Here is a 14,735-nt window from a genome sequence, read left to right as displayed (position 1 = left end):
TGTTGGAAGCAGGGTCTCTCCAGATGTAATCGGTGAGGCTCCCAGTGATTAGTGAACATCGTCCCGGACTCGGGGTCCATCTGAACCCAGTGACTGGAGTCCTTGTAAGAGAGAGGATGGGGAGATGAGACGCAGGAAAGATAGCCACGTGACCACAGATGAGGGATGAGGAGGCCACAAGCCCAGGAACACGGGTGGAGGAGGGGGCCTGACAGCTGGGGGAGGCAGGGAGGAGCCCCCTGGAGCCTGCAGAGGGGGGTGGCCCTGCTGACACCCCCAGATCTATGAGAGAATTCGTTTTTGTTCCCTTTAAGCCCTCTGCTTTGCCGTACTTGTCACAGCAGACCCAGGAAACAAATACGACTACCTGTGAGAAAAGAAAAACCTTTTGTGCTTAAAACAAATAATTTCATGGTGACTGAGCTTTATTTGCAGTTGATTTAAAGTTGCATGATGGGTTAAGCAGAGGAGCGGAGGAACCCCACAAGGCAGCACGCCCTTTCCGCGGCACGGCGGAGGCCCTGCAGCAGCGGGCTGAGTGGCTGCGGGGCGCGGGCAGCACACGTCCTGCTGGGCCGTCCTCCCGTCCCCGGGGCCGCCTGCGGACCCAGGCTTCCCGGCAGCCGCTGGAAAACCGCCCGTGAGCAGGAGTACGGCGGGCAGAGTCAAATGCAGGTCTCAGAACTGAATGGAGGGCACGCTCGCTCTCTCTGAGCAGGGCCGTCCTTCTCTGGGCCCAGGCAGCTGGGAGCCCGTCGCGGGAGCCCCTGGATCTTGGATGGAGGTGGAGGGATCCAGACTTCCAGTCGGCTCAAGGGCAGAGCCCATGAGCCGCCGCCGTGGCCTTGGTGGGGGCGGGGGCTGACATTGACCACTGGGGCCGAGCCCAGCCGGGCAAGGTTCCGGACGCCGAGGGAGGGCGGGGCGCCGCGGGGAGGGCCGGCCAGGCCCCCCTTTGTTTGCCGTCACGGCTTAGGGAGCGCGGCCCGCCCCGGCCTCTCACTGCAGCTTTATTACTTCAGAACACGTCGTGCTTGGCCCTCGACCCGCCAAGTCGGGACTTGGAGAGCAAACAGTCCCAGACGTCACACGGATTTTAAAAGGAGAGATTAGAGAATCTGAAGTGAACGAAAAACAAATACGCCTTCAGCTAAGCATTTACAATTAATGAGCAGAATTGAAGGCTGCGAGCCGCCCACCTGGGAAGGGGCCAGGTGGGCCCCTTAGTGTGGGTGTGTGTGTGTGGGTGTGTGTGTGTGCATGTGTGTACGTGTGTGGCTGAGGGCAGATGTAAGGGTGCGAATGCGTTTATGGGTGTGCATGCTTGTGAATACTGAGCGTGTGTGTGACAGTGCGAGTGTGTCAGCAGCATGTGGCTGGGTGTGAGTGAGGGCCCGTGTGTGTGCACGGCCTGCCGGGTGTCCATGGCGGGCGGGGTGGGGCGCCCTGGTGACCCCGGAGCCGGTGGGGAGACCAGAGGGTCTGCCCCGATGGTGGAGCCTGGAGCGGGGTGTGCGGCCGGGTGGGCCTCTCCTTTCCGAGCAGCGCGTGAAACCTCTCCTCACGAGTCGTTCGGGGGCAGCTGCCTGCTAGGGGAGAGCAGGTGGGTGTCCTGGGTGGGCCTGTGGTCTCTCCCTTCCCTGCCTGGTAGGAGGAAGGGGATGGAAAAAAACCCCCGCCTGACCCTGCCCGGCCCTGGGGGTGGGCACAGCCCTGGGGGTGGGCTGGGCCCGGGGCCCTGGCCTGGTGGTCCGTGTGCGGTTATGAACTTCAGTAAGAGCTCAGCAGTTGAGGCTCTCCTCCCTGTGTCCAAGGGGCTCAGGCTGGGCCACCTCCACTGAGCAAGTTGTGTGTCCTCAGCTGTCGCAGCCTGGGGAGGAAGATACTCCCGAGAAGGAGAGGAAATTCAGATTTCCCTGGTGCCCAGCTTGCTTCGGAGGATCGTCACGCTAATTACAGATCAGTTTCACCTGCTCCTCAAAAATAAGCTCTTGTGAAGCGTTCCCTCTCGGGTGACGGATGGAGTTTTCTTACACCCGTCAATTACTGAGCGCTCGAAAATCAGCTCGGTCGGAGGTCGGCCTCCCCGAGAAACAGACCCCGAGGCCCGAGATCCGCCTTCCCGGGAGCCACGCCTGGGCAGGGGGTGGGGACAGGGGCTCATGGGGCTGCCCAGAGGAGAGGCTGGGCCGCAGCAATGCGGCAGCAGAGGCCTCTGTGACTCCATGTCTCAGCTCTGGCGATGCGGTGCAGAGGAGGCTGCCCTGGGCCATGGGGCTGGGCTTCCCCACCTCCCTGTGGGGCTGTTGCTGGCTGTGAGCTGCCCCAGTGGGGGCCATGCAGCTGTGGTTGAGGGATTTCGGGGGGAGGGTCTGAGGGCAGGGTCGCAGCTGTGAGCGGTTGTCACCCAGCACTCCAGAGTCTCTGTCCTGGCGGGGCACGTGGGCTACACACAGCACCCACTCTCCACTATATCCAAGAATTAATGATCGGGACTTCCCTCGGGGTCCAGTGGGTAAGAATCCACCTTGCAATTCAGGGCATGCAGGTTCAATCTCTGGTTGGGGAGCTAAGACCCCACATGCTACGGAGCAGCTCAGCCCACGCACCACAACGAGAGAGTCCTTGCGCGGCAAAGAAAGATTCTGAATTGACACAACGAATGTCGTGTGCTGCAACCGAGACCCGGCGCCTCCAAGGTTTAAAAAGCTGATGATATATTTTAATATCACTACCCAGTTTGTTCACATTCCCAATTGACTCAGTAGAATTCGGGCAGATGTTGAACCTCAGCAAAAATTAATGCAAATAAAACACCTTGGAGGTTCATTTGTCAGAAATATAAAATATTTTACAGACTGATCGCCACTCTCGTGTTGGTGAGGATGTATGAGTCTGTGCATCCTTTTGTGGAGGGCAGTTTGGAAATACTTATCAAGCGTGCACCTTGATTCACCACTTTCAGGAATTTTCTCTGGAGAGAGATTCTTAAAACACAACAAGGACGTGTATCAAAAAGTTATACGGGGCCTCCTCGGTGGCTCAGTGGTGAAGAATCCACCGACCGAGGCAGGAAGCACGGGTGTGATCCCTGATCCGGGCGGCCCCCACGTGCCGCGGAGCAGCAGGGCCTGTACCCTACGACTCCCGAGCCTGTGCTCCAGGGTCTGCGCTCCGCAGAGGGAGAAGCCACTGAAGTGAGAAGCCTGGGGACCACGACTGGAGAAAGCCCTCGCAGCAGCGAAGACCCAGCGCAGCCGGAGACAAATGATTAATAATTTAAGAAGCGGTCTGCAGTAAAAGCAAGTTATAAGCAGCCTACCTGTCCATCAGCAGTAGGAGACACATCAGTGATTTAGGTTCTGATGGGGTCCTCTAACGGAATACTGTGCAGCCACTGGGAAGAAAGAGAAGAAGCTCTGAGGCCCACAGGGAGGGTCTCCACGCTACCCCTGGCCCTGAGCCCACATGCGGGCGCAGGGCACCCCGCAATCCTGTCTCCTCCGGTGGGACCTGCAAGAGACTGAAGACTTTCCAGGCCTCACTGTTTACATGGTGACTTTCCTTAGTGTGTGAATGAAATACTCTTAGTTTAGAGTGTATGCATTAAGGGACTTCCCGGTGGCCCGGTGGCTAGGACGCTTCCACTGTGAGGGGCGTGGGTTCGATCCCTGGTTGAGAAACTAAGATCCCACATGCTGAGTGGCATGGCCAAAAAATTATTTTAAATGCTTTCATTTAAAACTCAGTACCTGGTGAGATACAGATGAGAGCTGGGGAATTTCCGGTTGTCGGAAGTTCCTGTTGGTCTGCGGGTCTGTGAGGGGCTAGTGATGCCCACCTCATGACAGGCAGGCCCGGGCCATGTTCCAGGGAGTGAGGCTCATGCAGCCAGGCCCCCGCGGCGGCCTCGCCACTGATGGGCAGCCTGGGTCTGGTAGGCCTCTGGGGCAGAGGCAGTCAGCGTGGGCTCCCTGGTCGGTGGAAGCTTCCAGAACTCCCCTGCCACGGGGGTGGTGGGGGGCGGTTAGGCCACAGAGAGGGCGTTGGAGCACAGCTGGGGGCCAGTGTGCGGGACAGACTTGATTACAGGATCGCAGCCCAGCATTGTCCGGCGGGCAGTGGGTCTGCGTGGCAGGTGATGGGCTGGGGGCACTCTGTATGACCCCAGCCTGCTCCTGGGTCTCCGACGAGCCCGGGGGTGCCCAGCCGTCGTGCAGACGTGGGTGTGGGGAGGGCACGGGGCCCTCTCAGCATTCTCAGTCTTTCTAGGTGGGGCTCTTGGAAGAGCTCCAGGCTCAGCTGGGGGTTCAGAACAGGGTGGGGTGCCGAGAGGCACTCATGGCCGCACATACCCGTCCCCCCGCCCGACCAAGGGCGGGGACCCCGGAGGCCCAGGACAGGGATGAGTGGCTCAGCCACCTGGTGCATTCAGCAGGGAGGCCCCTGGGGTGCTAACCACCCCTTGGACAGCCCACTGGGCACTGGGTGCCCTCACGCCTGCAGGAACACCACGTATCTGATCACAGCCCGGCTCCAGGGCGGTTCCCAGAGGCCTCAGGTGCCCCCAGGTTTGGGTTTAGCAGCTGGTTCTGCAGTAGCATTTGTGGCCTGGGTGCGGGGCTTGCCCTCCCCACTCCCCTCCCCTCCCCTCTCCCCTCCCCTCCCCTCTCCCCTCCCCTCCCCTCTCCCCTCCCCTCCCCTCCCCTCCCCTCCCCTCCCCTCTCCCCTCCCCTCCCCTCCCCTCCCCTCTCCCCTTCCCTCCCCTCCCCTCCCCTCCCCTCCCCTCCCCTCCCCTCCCCTCCCCTCCCCTCCCCTCCCCTCCCCTCCCCTCCCCTCTCCTCCCCTCTCCCCTCCCCTCCCCTCCCTCCCCTCTCCCCTCCCCTCCCCTCCCCTCTCCTCCCCTCTCCCCTCCCCTCCCCTCCCCTCTCCCCTCCCCTCCCCTCCCCTCCCCTCCCCTCTCCCCTCCCCTCTCCTCTCTCCTCCCCTCCCCCCTCCCCTCTCCCCCTCCCCTCTCCTCTCTCCTCCCCTCCCCCCTCCCCTCCCCTCCCCTCTCCTCCCCTCTCCCCAGGCTGCCATGTGACCCCCTCTCCCCCTGGGCTGGGGAGAGGCCTTCCCCCCCCCCTCCCCCCTCTCCTCCCCTCCCCCCTCTCCTTCCCCCTCCCCTCCCCATCCCCTACCCCCCCCCCACCCAGGTCACCGTGTGACCCCCTCTCTCCCACTCCGTCCCCCAGGCGAGCACTGCGAGGTGAACGTGCGCTCTGGCCGCTGCGCCCACGGCGTGTGCAAGAACGGGGGCACCTGTGTGAACCTGCTCATCGGTGGCTTCCACTGCGTGTGCCCCCCCGGCGCGTTCGAGAGGCCCTACTGCGAGGTGACCACCCGGAGCTTCCCACCGCAGTCCTTCGTCACCTTCCGGGGCCTGAGGCAGCGCTTCCACTTCACCGTGGCCCTCGCGTGAGTCCCCGCGTCCCCGCGCCACCGCCCGTGCTGGAGGTTGGGGGGCAGTCTCGGGTCTCAGAGCGGCCCTCTGGCCCTCCGTCCGCGTCGCCCTGGCCGGCGCTGCCTACAGGACCCCGTGCAAGTAGAGGATGTGGCCCCTGATGCCAGGGCTTCCCCTGTGGCTCAGCTGGTGAAGAATCCGCCTGCAGCACAGGAGACCCCGGTTCGATTCCTGGGTCAGGCAGATCCGCTGGAGAAGGGATAGGCTACCCACTCCAGTATTCTTGGGCTTCCCTGGTAGCTCAGCTGGTAAAGAATCCACCTGCAATGTGGGAGACCTGGGTTCAGTCCCTGGGTTGGGAAGATCCCCTGGAGAAGGGAAAGGCTCCCCACTCCAGTATTCTGGCCTGGAGAATCCCATAGACTGTACAGTCCCATGGGGTCGCAGAGAGTCGGGCACAACTGAGTAAGTTTCACTGTCACTTCACTTTCCCCTGATTCGAAAGTGAGAAATCTCCAGCTGGCAACAGCAGAGCGTTAACAAGCTTGGGGCCCTGTTTGCCCAGCTCCCACGCCTATGAAGCCAGCCCAGACGCCCTGGTGCTGCCCACCTACCACCACGTGGGCACCTCTGCCATCCAAGTGCCCAGAAATAGGGGGAAAGGGCTTGGGACTCAGACTCGGCCTAGGCTCCTGTGGGGTCTCTGGCGAGCTGGGTAACCACGGGTGGGCGGCCTCGCCCCTTTCAGCCCTGATCCCTTAACCCGTAACAGGGTGCAGGCTGACTGCACGCTCAGGCCATTCTCTTATTTTTTTATCTTTTTCTCCAAGAGAATTTAGATTTAACTTTTAATTTTTAAGATCTGTCATTTCTACTGTGAAGATTTTTCTCAAGTTCAACTTGAGAAAAGAATAAGGTGTTTTTTGTGTTTGGTGAGCATTTGGGAATGCAGTCTTTGGGGACACAGTCTTCTTGGGAATGCACCATCCATGTCCCCCAGAACCAGACGCTTGCTCTGAGTTGCCCTTTGGAGCTCAGGGCCTCTTGGGGCGGGATGGGGCAGCTCCTCTCCCGGGGGTCCTGCCCCACCCGGGGAAGCCCTCCGCTATCTACCCCCCGCCATTGCACTCAGGTCCTGAGTCCCTCACCCCCGTGTCTCCCTGTCTGGCCGCTTCTCTCCCAGTTTCCAGCATCTTGGCCCGGGCCACCGTCCTCCCCTCGGCTGACAGCTGTGGTGTCCGAGACTCTCAGCCTGTGCCAGGGGGATCCTTGTCCGATAGGTGTGCCGGGCCCGGCTGCCACCCGGGGTAAAACCCAGCTTCTGAATATGGCACTTGGCAGCCTTCGTGTGCTGACCCCTGTGACCCCAATCCTGGCGGGGGCCACCCTCGCCTCCTGGACCCGCCCAGCCCTGCGTGGTGTTTCCTCGGCCCCTCCCGCCTGCCCCGATCCCATCTCCCGCTGCTTCCTTCAGGAAGGCCCCGTGAGCAGGCCGGGCCACGCCTGCGTTCCATTGCTGGCCGTCCAGCGTTTGGCCATCGCCTGCTTGTCTGCTGCCTTCAGCCTCCAATGCCCCTGCTTGTGGGATCAGGCTGCTGTCCACCCTGCCTGACCCTAAGATCCTGTGGAGGACACGCGGTTAACATGGGGCCTCGCATCACTGGCGGGTTTTCTACCTTGTGGCCCAAATCTGCTCGCTGTAAACCCATCCTCCACACTGGGTGGCCAGGATTCCTGGCACCCTGATATTTTTTTTCCCAGTTGTCGGATGATTCGATTGGGCTCAAGTCTCTGAAGCAGATGCTCGTCATTTGAAGCCTTTAAATGGCCCTTTGGGCTCCCTGGCTGGGATCCGGGCTTCAGCCCCAGGACTGCTGTGCCCGTGCCTGTCCACCCACTGGCCTGAAGCGCCTCACGGGCTTCTTGTCCTGCGTCCTGACACCCAGGAGCCCAGAGGCCAGGAGCGACTGGCTGGTAGTTCCATGCTGACACGGCGTGAACGCTCACTGCTCCCCGCCTGTAGCCTGGAGACGTCACTGGGGGGCCTCCTGGCCTCCCAGAGCAGGGGCTCTTTGGCCCGGTGCGGGTGGGAGGGGTTGAGTTGCAGAGGACAAAGCTTCCAGGCATTCTCAGTGGTCTGGAGTGCCAGCTGGGGGCTCTGCAGAGGTGGGCAGACTCCCAAGCCCCCAGACCCACCTGGGCCCGCCCACCTTGTCCAGCTCCAGCCCCCCAGTAGATTCTCAGGCTTGGACATCTGCACTGGGTCCAGACACGTCCCCATGGAGGGCATTCCTTTTCGAGACGCGGGTCCCTGGTGAGATACCTTCTGGGCTCTGCCTAGCTCATCACAGACCTCAGCGTGGACAGCTCTGTGGGTAGCCTGCTTATCCTGATCTGCAGACATTTCCCCGTTCAGCCCTCTTCCTGACTCTTCCTCGGAGGCCAGCTTTAATGAAACAGCAAGAGCGGCTCTCATCTGTGTGCATGCCTGTTCTGGATCCTTTGAGCATTGCCCCCTTTCCCGGGAACTTGGAAGGAGGGTGGGAGACGCATCTGGTCGGCCCCCTGACCTGACTGCAAGGTTGGAGTGGTGTTTGATTCCGAGGGCAGTTGTGAGGTTTGGGCCGTGTGGAGCCCGTTGTTTGGGGGTGATTGCTCACATCTTGGTGCACGGTTCATGGCTCCTCCACAGCCTGTAAACCAGCGAACCAGGGCCCCTCTCCAGGGTGTGGAGGGGGTGCACATGAGAGGGCAGGTGCTGTTGCCCTCCCACCCTCTCAGAGGGCCTCAGTGCCAGGCCCTGGTCCCGGCCCCGCCTGCTCCCAGCCACGTCCCTCCTGCTCCCAGCCCGGTCCCTCCTCTGCCCGTAAGCCCTGTGCGCAGGAGGCCACCGAGTGGGCACAGCCTCCAAAGCAAGGGCTCCTCTTTGGCACCCTCGCCAACTCTGCATGCCAGGTGGCTGGGTGTTTAGCAGGCTGCTGTGGGTGCCCGCCCCCGGGTCAGAGGTGCCCTGTGTCTTCTGGCGGACTCATTGCTCCAGGTTGCGTGCCAAGTGGCTGGGTGTTTAGCAGGCTGCTGTGGTTGCCTGCCCCCAGGTCAGAGGTACCCTGTGTCTTCTGGTGGACTCATTGCTCCAGGTGGTTTTGCTGTCTCTGTGGCCGTGGCTGCCCAACACTGGGCATGACCGGCAGCCATCTGCCGCGGGCAGCACAGCCATTAAGCTGCAGGAGGCTGACGTGAAAGGTGACTGGAAGTCCTGGGGTCGGGGTGAGGGGGCGGCCCACGGACGCAGAAACCGGCAAAGGAAGACTGGCAGCTCCAGCTGCAGAAGCTGAAGAGCAGTGGTGTTTAATCCAGTGTCCCTCTCGTGTGTGTGTCCCTTTGCTTGGGAAATGTAGCAATTTAGGTGATCATGTGACAACAATTTAGGGACAGTTTCCCATATGCCTGATGACGGCTCAGGTGTCGAGGTGACGCCAAACCAGGGAGCGTTTTGCATCAAAAGCAGAATCGTGACAAGTGCCCCAGAGCGTGGGCAGGGCCGGGAAGGAGCTGGCCCCCTGCCTGCTGGGGGCCGCACCGTGAGAAAGGTGGGCTGGGGCGCCGGCCCAGGGCTTTTGTTTCAGGCAGTTTCTCTGGAGGCGGCGTCTCCCCTTTCTGGCTCTGTTTGCCCAGGGCCTGGGCTCACCCGCCTCCTTTGTCCTGTCTGCTCCCGGCCCTCTCTCCAGGCTGCGGTTTCTGTTTCTGCCCTTTTTCCTTTGGCGCTGTTCAGACCCTGCCCGGGGCCCCAGGGCTCTTCGTTAGCTCTTCCATCCTGGCAGTGCAGGGGGCCCGCCCCTGAGGACCCTCCTGCACTGACCCTCTGCACCGGCTCCCACCCTGGTCCAAAGAGAAACCCACGCCCGTCAGGCCTGCAGAAGGGGAGCAGGTGCGGCCCGCGGGTCTCAGGAAGCGAGCCGCTGTTAATTCAGCTCCTCTCTTCTGCCTGCTGGCTCCACACTTTGCTCTGCAGGTATTTTTAGCGTTGTCATTGGCGCCCGCTGCCTCTAAACCGAGGGGCTGCCAGCTGTGGGTGGGAGGTGTCAGTTCTGTGCACCTCAAGGAGGGGGAACTGGGGTCAGATGCCCGACGCTGGCTCCCACAGACCCCTGCTGCACGAAAGCGGGTAAAACTGACCTGGAATCAAAGGAAGGACTCTCCCCACTTAATCTCGGGGGAGAGGGACATCCAGCTGTATCAGGAAACAGTCTTGAGTTTCCCCCGGGATTTGTGGGTTCTCTGTAACCAGGGAGACCAGGAGGCATCGTGGTGTGTCGGGGGACCCTCAGCTCTGATGGTAGTGGCCTCCTTATTGGGTAGGAGGAGATTTCTGAGGCTCTTTGTTTCTTGTCGGAGTAAGAGGTCTTTTACTGTTGATGCTTCAAGTCTGACAAGACTATTTTCACGCGTCTGTTGGTTCACGGGAGCCCCACCGATGCGTGGATGCAACACACTGGTGTTACACACGCACCTGGACCAGATCTTTCTTGTTTGGTCTTGGAAATGCAGCCGTGAATGAGAGTCATCATCCCTCCCCTTAAAGGATCACTTGTCCTTTTGTAAACATTTTTTTATTTAAAAAAGTTTTTCAGCCTGCGGGATCTTTGTTCCCTGACCAGGGATCAAACCCTCGCCCTTGCAGTGGAACCCTGGAGTCTTAACCACCGGACTGCCTGGGAAGTCCCAGGAGCACGCGTTCTCCTAAAGGAACAAACGAGCAGAATTTCAGAAACGAAATGAGTGACGTGATAGACTGTGAGGGGCGCAGTTTAGATAAAATGAGTTGGGGAGACGCAACTGCAGGGACGCCTGGGAGGCCTGCAGGGGCAGGGAGGTCACCCCCGGGCAGGGGCCAGCAGGCAGGGAAGGGCCAGAGGGACGCAGTGCGGCTGCGGCTGGAGCCTGGTGCTGGGGACGAGGGGCTCCGGCCTGAGCCGGCCATCAGCACCCGCGCCCTGTGTCCAGGGGCACACGCGGTCTGCCCGCTGAGCAGCAGGCGCCCTGCCTGTGTCCAGTGCCCACACATTCCCCGCTGGCACGTGTCTGTGTCACCCTCCTAGAGCATCATATGAAGGTGGTGGTAACCAAGCTCCCCCCAGAATCTGCTTTGCTCCTTCCAGAAAAGAACACTGTTAATCAGGATTTGTGCTGTTTGTGTGCTGAGTCGTGTCCGACGCTGCAATCCCATGGGCTGTAGCCCGCCAGGCTCCTCCATCCATGGGATTCTCCAGGCAGGAATACTGGAGTGGGTCGCCACACCCTCCTCCAGGGGGTCTTCCTGACTCAGGGATCGAACCCGCGTCTCTTGTGTCTCTTGCATTGGCAGGCGGGTTCTTTACCACCAGCTCCACCTGGGCTGTCAACTTCTGACGTGAAAGAGACTCCCAGGACCAGAGTCTCGGCTGAGCGCGGCTGGTGCTGTCGCCCTGGGCGCCCCCTGGCCACCTGCAGATTCCACCCTGGGTCATTCATTGCGCGATGTACTCTGCCCCCCAGGTTTGCCACCCAGGAGAGGAACGCGCTGCTGCTGTATAACGGCCGCTTCAACGAGAAGCACGACTTCATCGCCCTGGAGATTGTGGACGAGCAGGTGCAGCTCACCTTCTCGGCAGGTAAAGCCTCCCGTGCGGGAGGGAGCCGCCCTCGGGCTGCATCCCAGGCACTTTGCTGGTTGAAACCACCCCATCCTGCAACAGCGCCCTCTAGCGTGCCCATCCCTGGTTCTCCACCTGAGGTAGGGGGGGATCCCGGAACGCACAAAGATGTTCACTGCAGCGCTGTTTATAATGCTGCAGGCACAGCTCAAGCGTCCAGAGACGGGGGAATCCTTGCGCCCTCTGTAGGATGGAAACATTGACAAAGCCTTTGAAAACGTTTTCCCGGTTGCTGGGGAGAACGCGGGTCCAGACGGTCAGAAGGACTTTCTGCCTTGGGGGTCTGCTCACTTTTCTTCTCCCCGGCCCCGCAGGTGAGACCACGACCACGGTGGCGCCGCAGGTCCCCGGGGGCGTGAGCGACGGCCGCTGGCACGTGGTGCAGGTGCAGTACTACAACAAGGTAGGCCCTGGCCCCCGCCCCACCCCGCCCGCCCCACGCAGCCCCCGGCCCTGCTGAGACGCAAAGCACGCCACTGGGCGAAGTTACGTAGGAAACGAGCCTCTGTGACGGTCTCTGTGCAGACATCCAAGCCCCACGGTGTGGCGGATACTCCCTCAGGGAGCGCTGGGACCCCAGAGATCACCCGACCCCTGGGGCAGGACGCAGAAAGAGCTTATTCATTGTGGCTGCCTCGGCCGAGTCGTTACTGAGGGCTGAAATCCCAGGCCATTCAGACACAGTTCCAAGGCCTAAACCTTCCTTCCCTGCCTCCCTGGGTGAAACCCGAGAGGCAGAAGGCTCTCCCAGGAAATGCTGTGAAGGTCTGGGCATTTTTGGGGGGTTTCCTTTCATTTTGCTGTTTCTTGACTGGTAAGGAGACTCCTTGCCGGTTTTTGCATCAGAATGCCCCGCTTTCCAATTGCCAGGGATTTGGCAAGCCTCTCTTTTCCTTCCTGGGGAACTCTGGGGCGCCTCCCCCTCATGGCGCTCAGCCACAGACTTGGGCCCGGCTTGGCTCGAAGACAAGGGGTCCCCGCTCGGTAAGGGATACACCCATGGAGAAAGAGCACTGCCTTTCCGCCTTTGGACACAGTGGGAATCTAACCCTCCACGGCTCCACCGCCCTGAATGTGTAGCTTGTGGCAGTGATCGTCCCGCACAGTGGCCCTGGTTTGTTGCCCCCAGCCTGAGGGCGGGTGCTCCTGTTGCCCCTCCCGGGGAAGAGGGCGGCCGGGCTCTGACTCGGGTGTGAAACTCCGCGCCGCGTTTGTGCTGAGGGCCGGGATGCAGGTCTGAAGCGAGGCGGGGGCTGGCGTCCCTCTTGGGAACGTGAGGACCATGTGGGCCCTTGTCAGGGTGCTGCACACACCCTCGAGTAGCACGAAGGGAAAGTTAAGGGTCACAGCGGGGCTCCAGGGCCACATGGCAAGGACATGGCGCCCGCTGTCTGACCTTCCTGCCTCTGAGCTCTCAGCCTTTGGCCTCCTCCCCTTGTGGGCAGGGCCAGGACCCCAGGGATGGGCCGTCCCTGGTCATCCTCTGGGGGCAGGATGTGTGCCTCCGGGGGGCTTCCCGCCCAGCAGGGTGCCAAAGAGACCCTCAGGGGCCCCCGCTTCATGTCAGGGAAGCACTGTGGAACCTCTTCCTTCCTGCTTGTGTGGGAAACATACCTCCCAGGGCTGGTTGAAGACTGGGCTTGGGGGCTGAGTCAGCCTCGACTCCCCAGCAGGGTCAGCTGCCAGTGGTCCCAGCTGAGCAGAGACGGGGCCTCTGTCTCAGCCCACCCTGCCCTGGTCCCGGGGCTTCCATCGGCCTCCGACATCGCCAAGGCCTGCCTGCTCACAGCGCCCCTGCAGGCGGCCCCGAGGAATAAACTCCCTCCTGAAGGGGCCCCTGGGGAGGAGGGGCCCAGGAGACGTGGACCCCTGCCACCCCGGCTTCTGATCCTGAAGCAGACCCTGGGTGCAGGATTAGGCCTCTCCTCTGGGCCGCTCAGCTACTTCCTCTCTCGCCCGAGGCTGCTGGGTGGAGGAACCCTGCAGTTTACACGCAGACCTGGAGGCCGCCCCCGTGGTCTGCCTCCTCGCACGATAGGAGTGCTCGGGATTAGGGCGTCTGTCTCGGGAGCTTTGTGTCTCTCGGGGCCAAGGCGCTGGCTTGTCCAGGCAGAGGCCCCTCCCCGCCCTGGGCCCGGGCGGGAAGCAGCTCAGGCCCGTGTGGAGGGCCTGCGGCGGGGGGCTGCGGGGGCCTGTGGCGGGGGGCCGCGTCAGGGTGCGACCGCGGGCAGGAAGGAGGGCCGTGAAGGTGGTCTGTGGGTGGCGGGCCGCTCTGCTCTGCGAGTTTGTTTTGTCAGCCACCCACCTCAGCTCTGGTCCTCAGGGTGGGTCCTGGTGGGAAACCCCTGGGTCCCCATGGGGCCTCCCCCAAAGTCCACGGTTGCCCTGAGACCTGTCTGGGCTCTTTTACCAGTCACCCCCTCCCCCGCCCCCAGAAACAGGTGGAAACCTCCTCAGGATGGCGCAGGAGGGCTTATGACCAAAGGGGACAGGTTGTGGGGCTTCCATCCATGTGGGCAGTGCAGGACCCAGGGCTGTGTCAGCCTTGAGGCCAAGAGGGACCGGGAGAGTGCAGAGTGGAACCCGGACAGGAAGGGTACTGGGGAGAAGCCCCCTGTGCAGAGAAGTAACCTCCTGGCAACGCCCCCCGCCCTCAATCTCCTGTTAGGCCTCCCATTGGCCAAAGGCAGCCAGGAAGCAGGGGACATGACCCCTTGATAGGGTCCATGCGGGCTGGTCCCCCAGGCAGAAAAGTGAAAGAAAGTGAAAGTCGCTCAGTCGTGCCTGACTCTTTGCGGCCCCACGGACTGTGCAGTCCGTGTAATTCTCCAGGCCAGAATACCGGAGTGGGGAGCCTTTCTCTTCTCCAGGGGATCTTCCCAACCCAGGGATCGAACCCAGGTCTCCCGCATTGTGGGTGGAAGAATCTTACCAGTTGAGCCACAAGGGAAGTCCACCAGGCAGGGAGTCCAGCAAAGTCAGTTCACTTTTTCTTTCTGCTTGGGGTGGCATTTTAAGCGAGATGGGCCAGTGGCAAAATTCACTTTCGGTGGAGCTCAGGTGCCCACTGGAGCTGGGTGTTTTCCTGGGAAGGTGTTTTAAAGGAGGACACTTTGCACAAATGTGTTGAACTCCGTCAGGCACAGGTGGAACCTGGGGCCCCTCTACCCACACCGCCCATGGAGGTTTGGGGAGGATTTGGAGGGCTTGTGCTCTGGTGAAGACCTGCCTGCCAGTGCAGGAGACACAATAGACACAGGTTTGATTTCGGGGTGGGGAGGATCCCCTGGAGAACCAAATGGCAACCCACTCCAGTATTCTTGCCTGGAAAATCCCACGGACAGAGGAATCTGGTGGGCTGCAGTCCATGGGGTCGCAAGAGTCGGACACGACTGAGCACGCACTCACGCGCGCCCATGTGCTCATCGCCTGGTCGCAGATGTCTTTTCCTCCAAGGCTGTTGTGCACGGTCGGTAAACGTTTTCCCCACCAGCTTGCAGAAGGGTCTGTGTGGCTCATTCTTTAAGTGATTTCTCTGCACTGGGAACTCAGGTTCAGCGTCAGTCAGAGCTCTGTGGGGTGTCTGTCCTTCCCCCTCG

The 14,735-nt window shown here is 61.3% G+C and overlaps 1 protein-coding gene across 1 annotated transcript in view; it reads left to right on the top strand.

The window, feature by feature from the left end:
- The window catches only part of CELSR1 (cadherin EGF LAG seven-pass G-type receptor 1), a 144,848-nt gene that overhangs the window by 72,750 nt on the left and 57,363 nt on the right, over positions 1-14,735 (top strand). Inside the window, exons 4-6 of the mRNA XM_068971563.1 lie at positions 5,235-5,457; positions 10,979-11,094; positions 11,451-11,539. Of these exons, the coding sequence (XP_068827664.1) occupies positions 5,235-5,457; positions 10,979-11,094; positions 11,451-11,539 (428 nt within the window). The remainder of the gene's footprint in view (positions 1-5,234; positions 5,458-10,978; positions 11,095-11,450; positions 11,540-14,735) is intronic.

This window comes from Capricornis sumatraensis, chromosome 4, assembly GCF_032405125.1.
Source record: "Capricornis sumatraensis isolate serow.1 chromosome 4, serow.2, whole genome shotgun sequence".
Lineage (NCBI taxonomy): Eukaryota > Metazoa > Chordata > Mammalia > Artiodactyla > Bovidae > Capricornis > Capricornis sumatraensis.
This window is presented reverse-complemented; position numbering and strand designations above follow the sequence as displayed.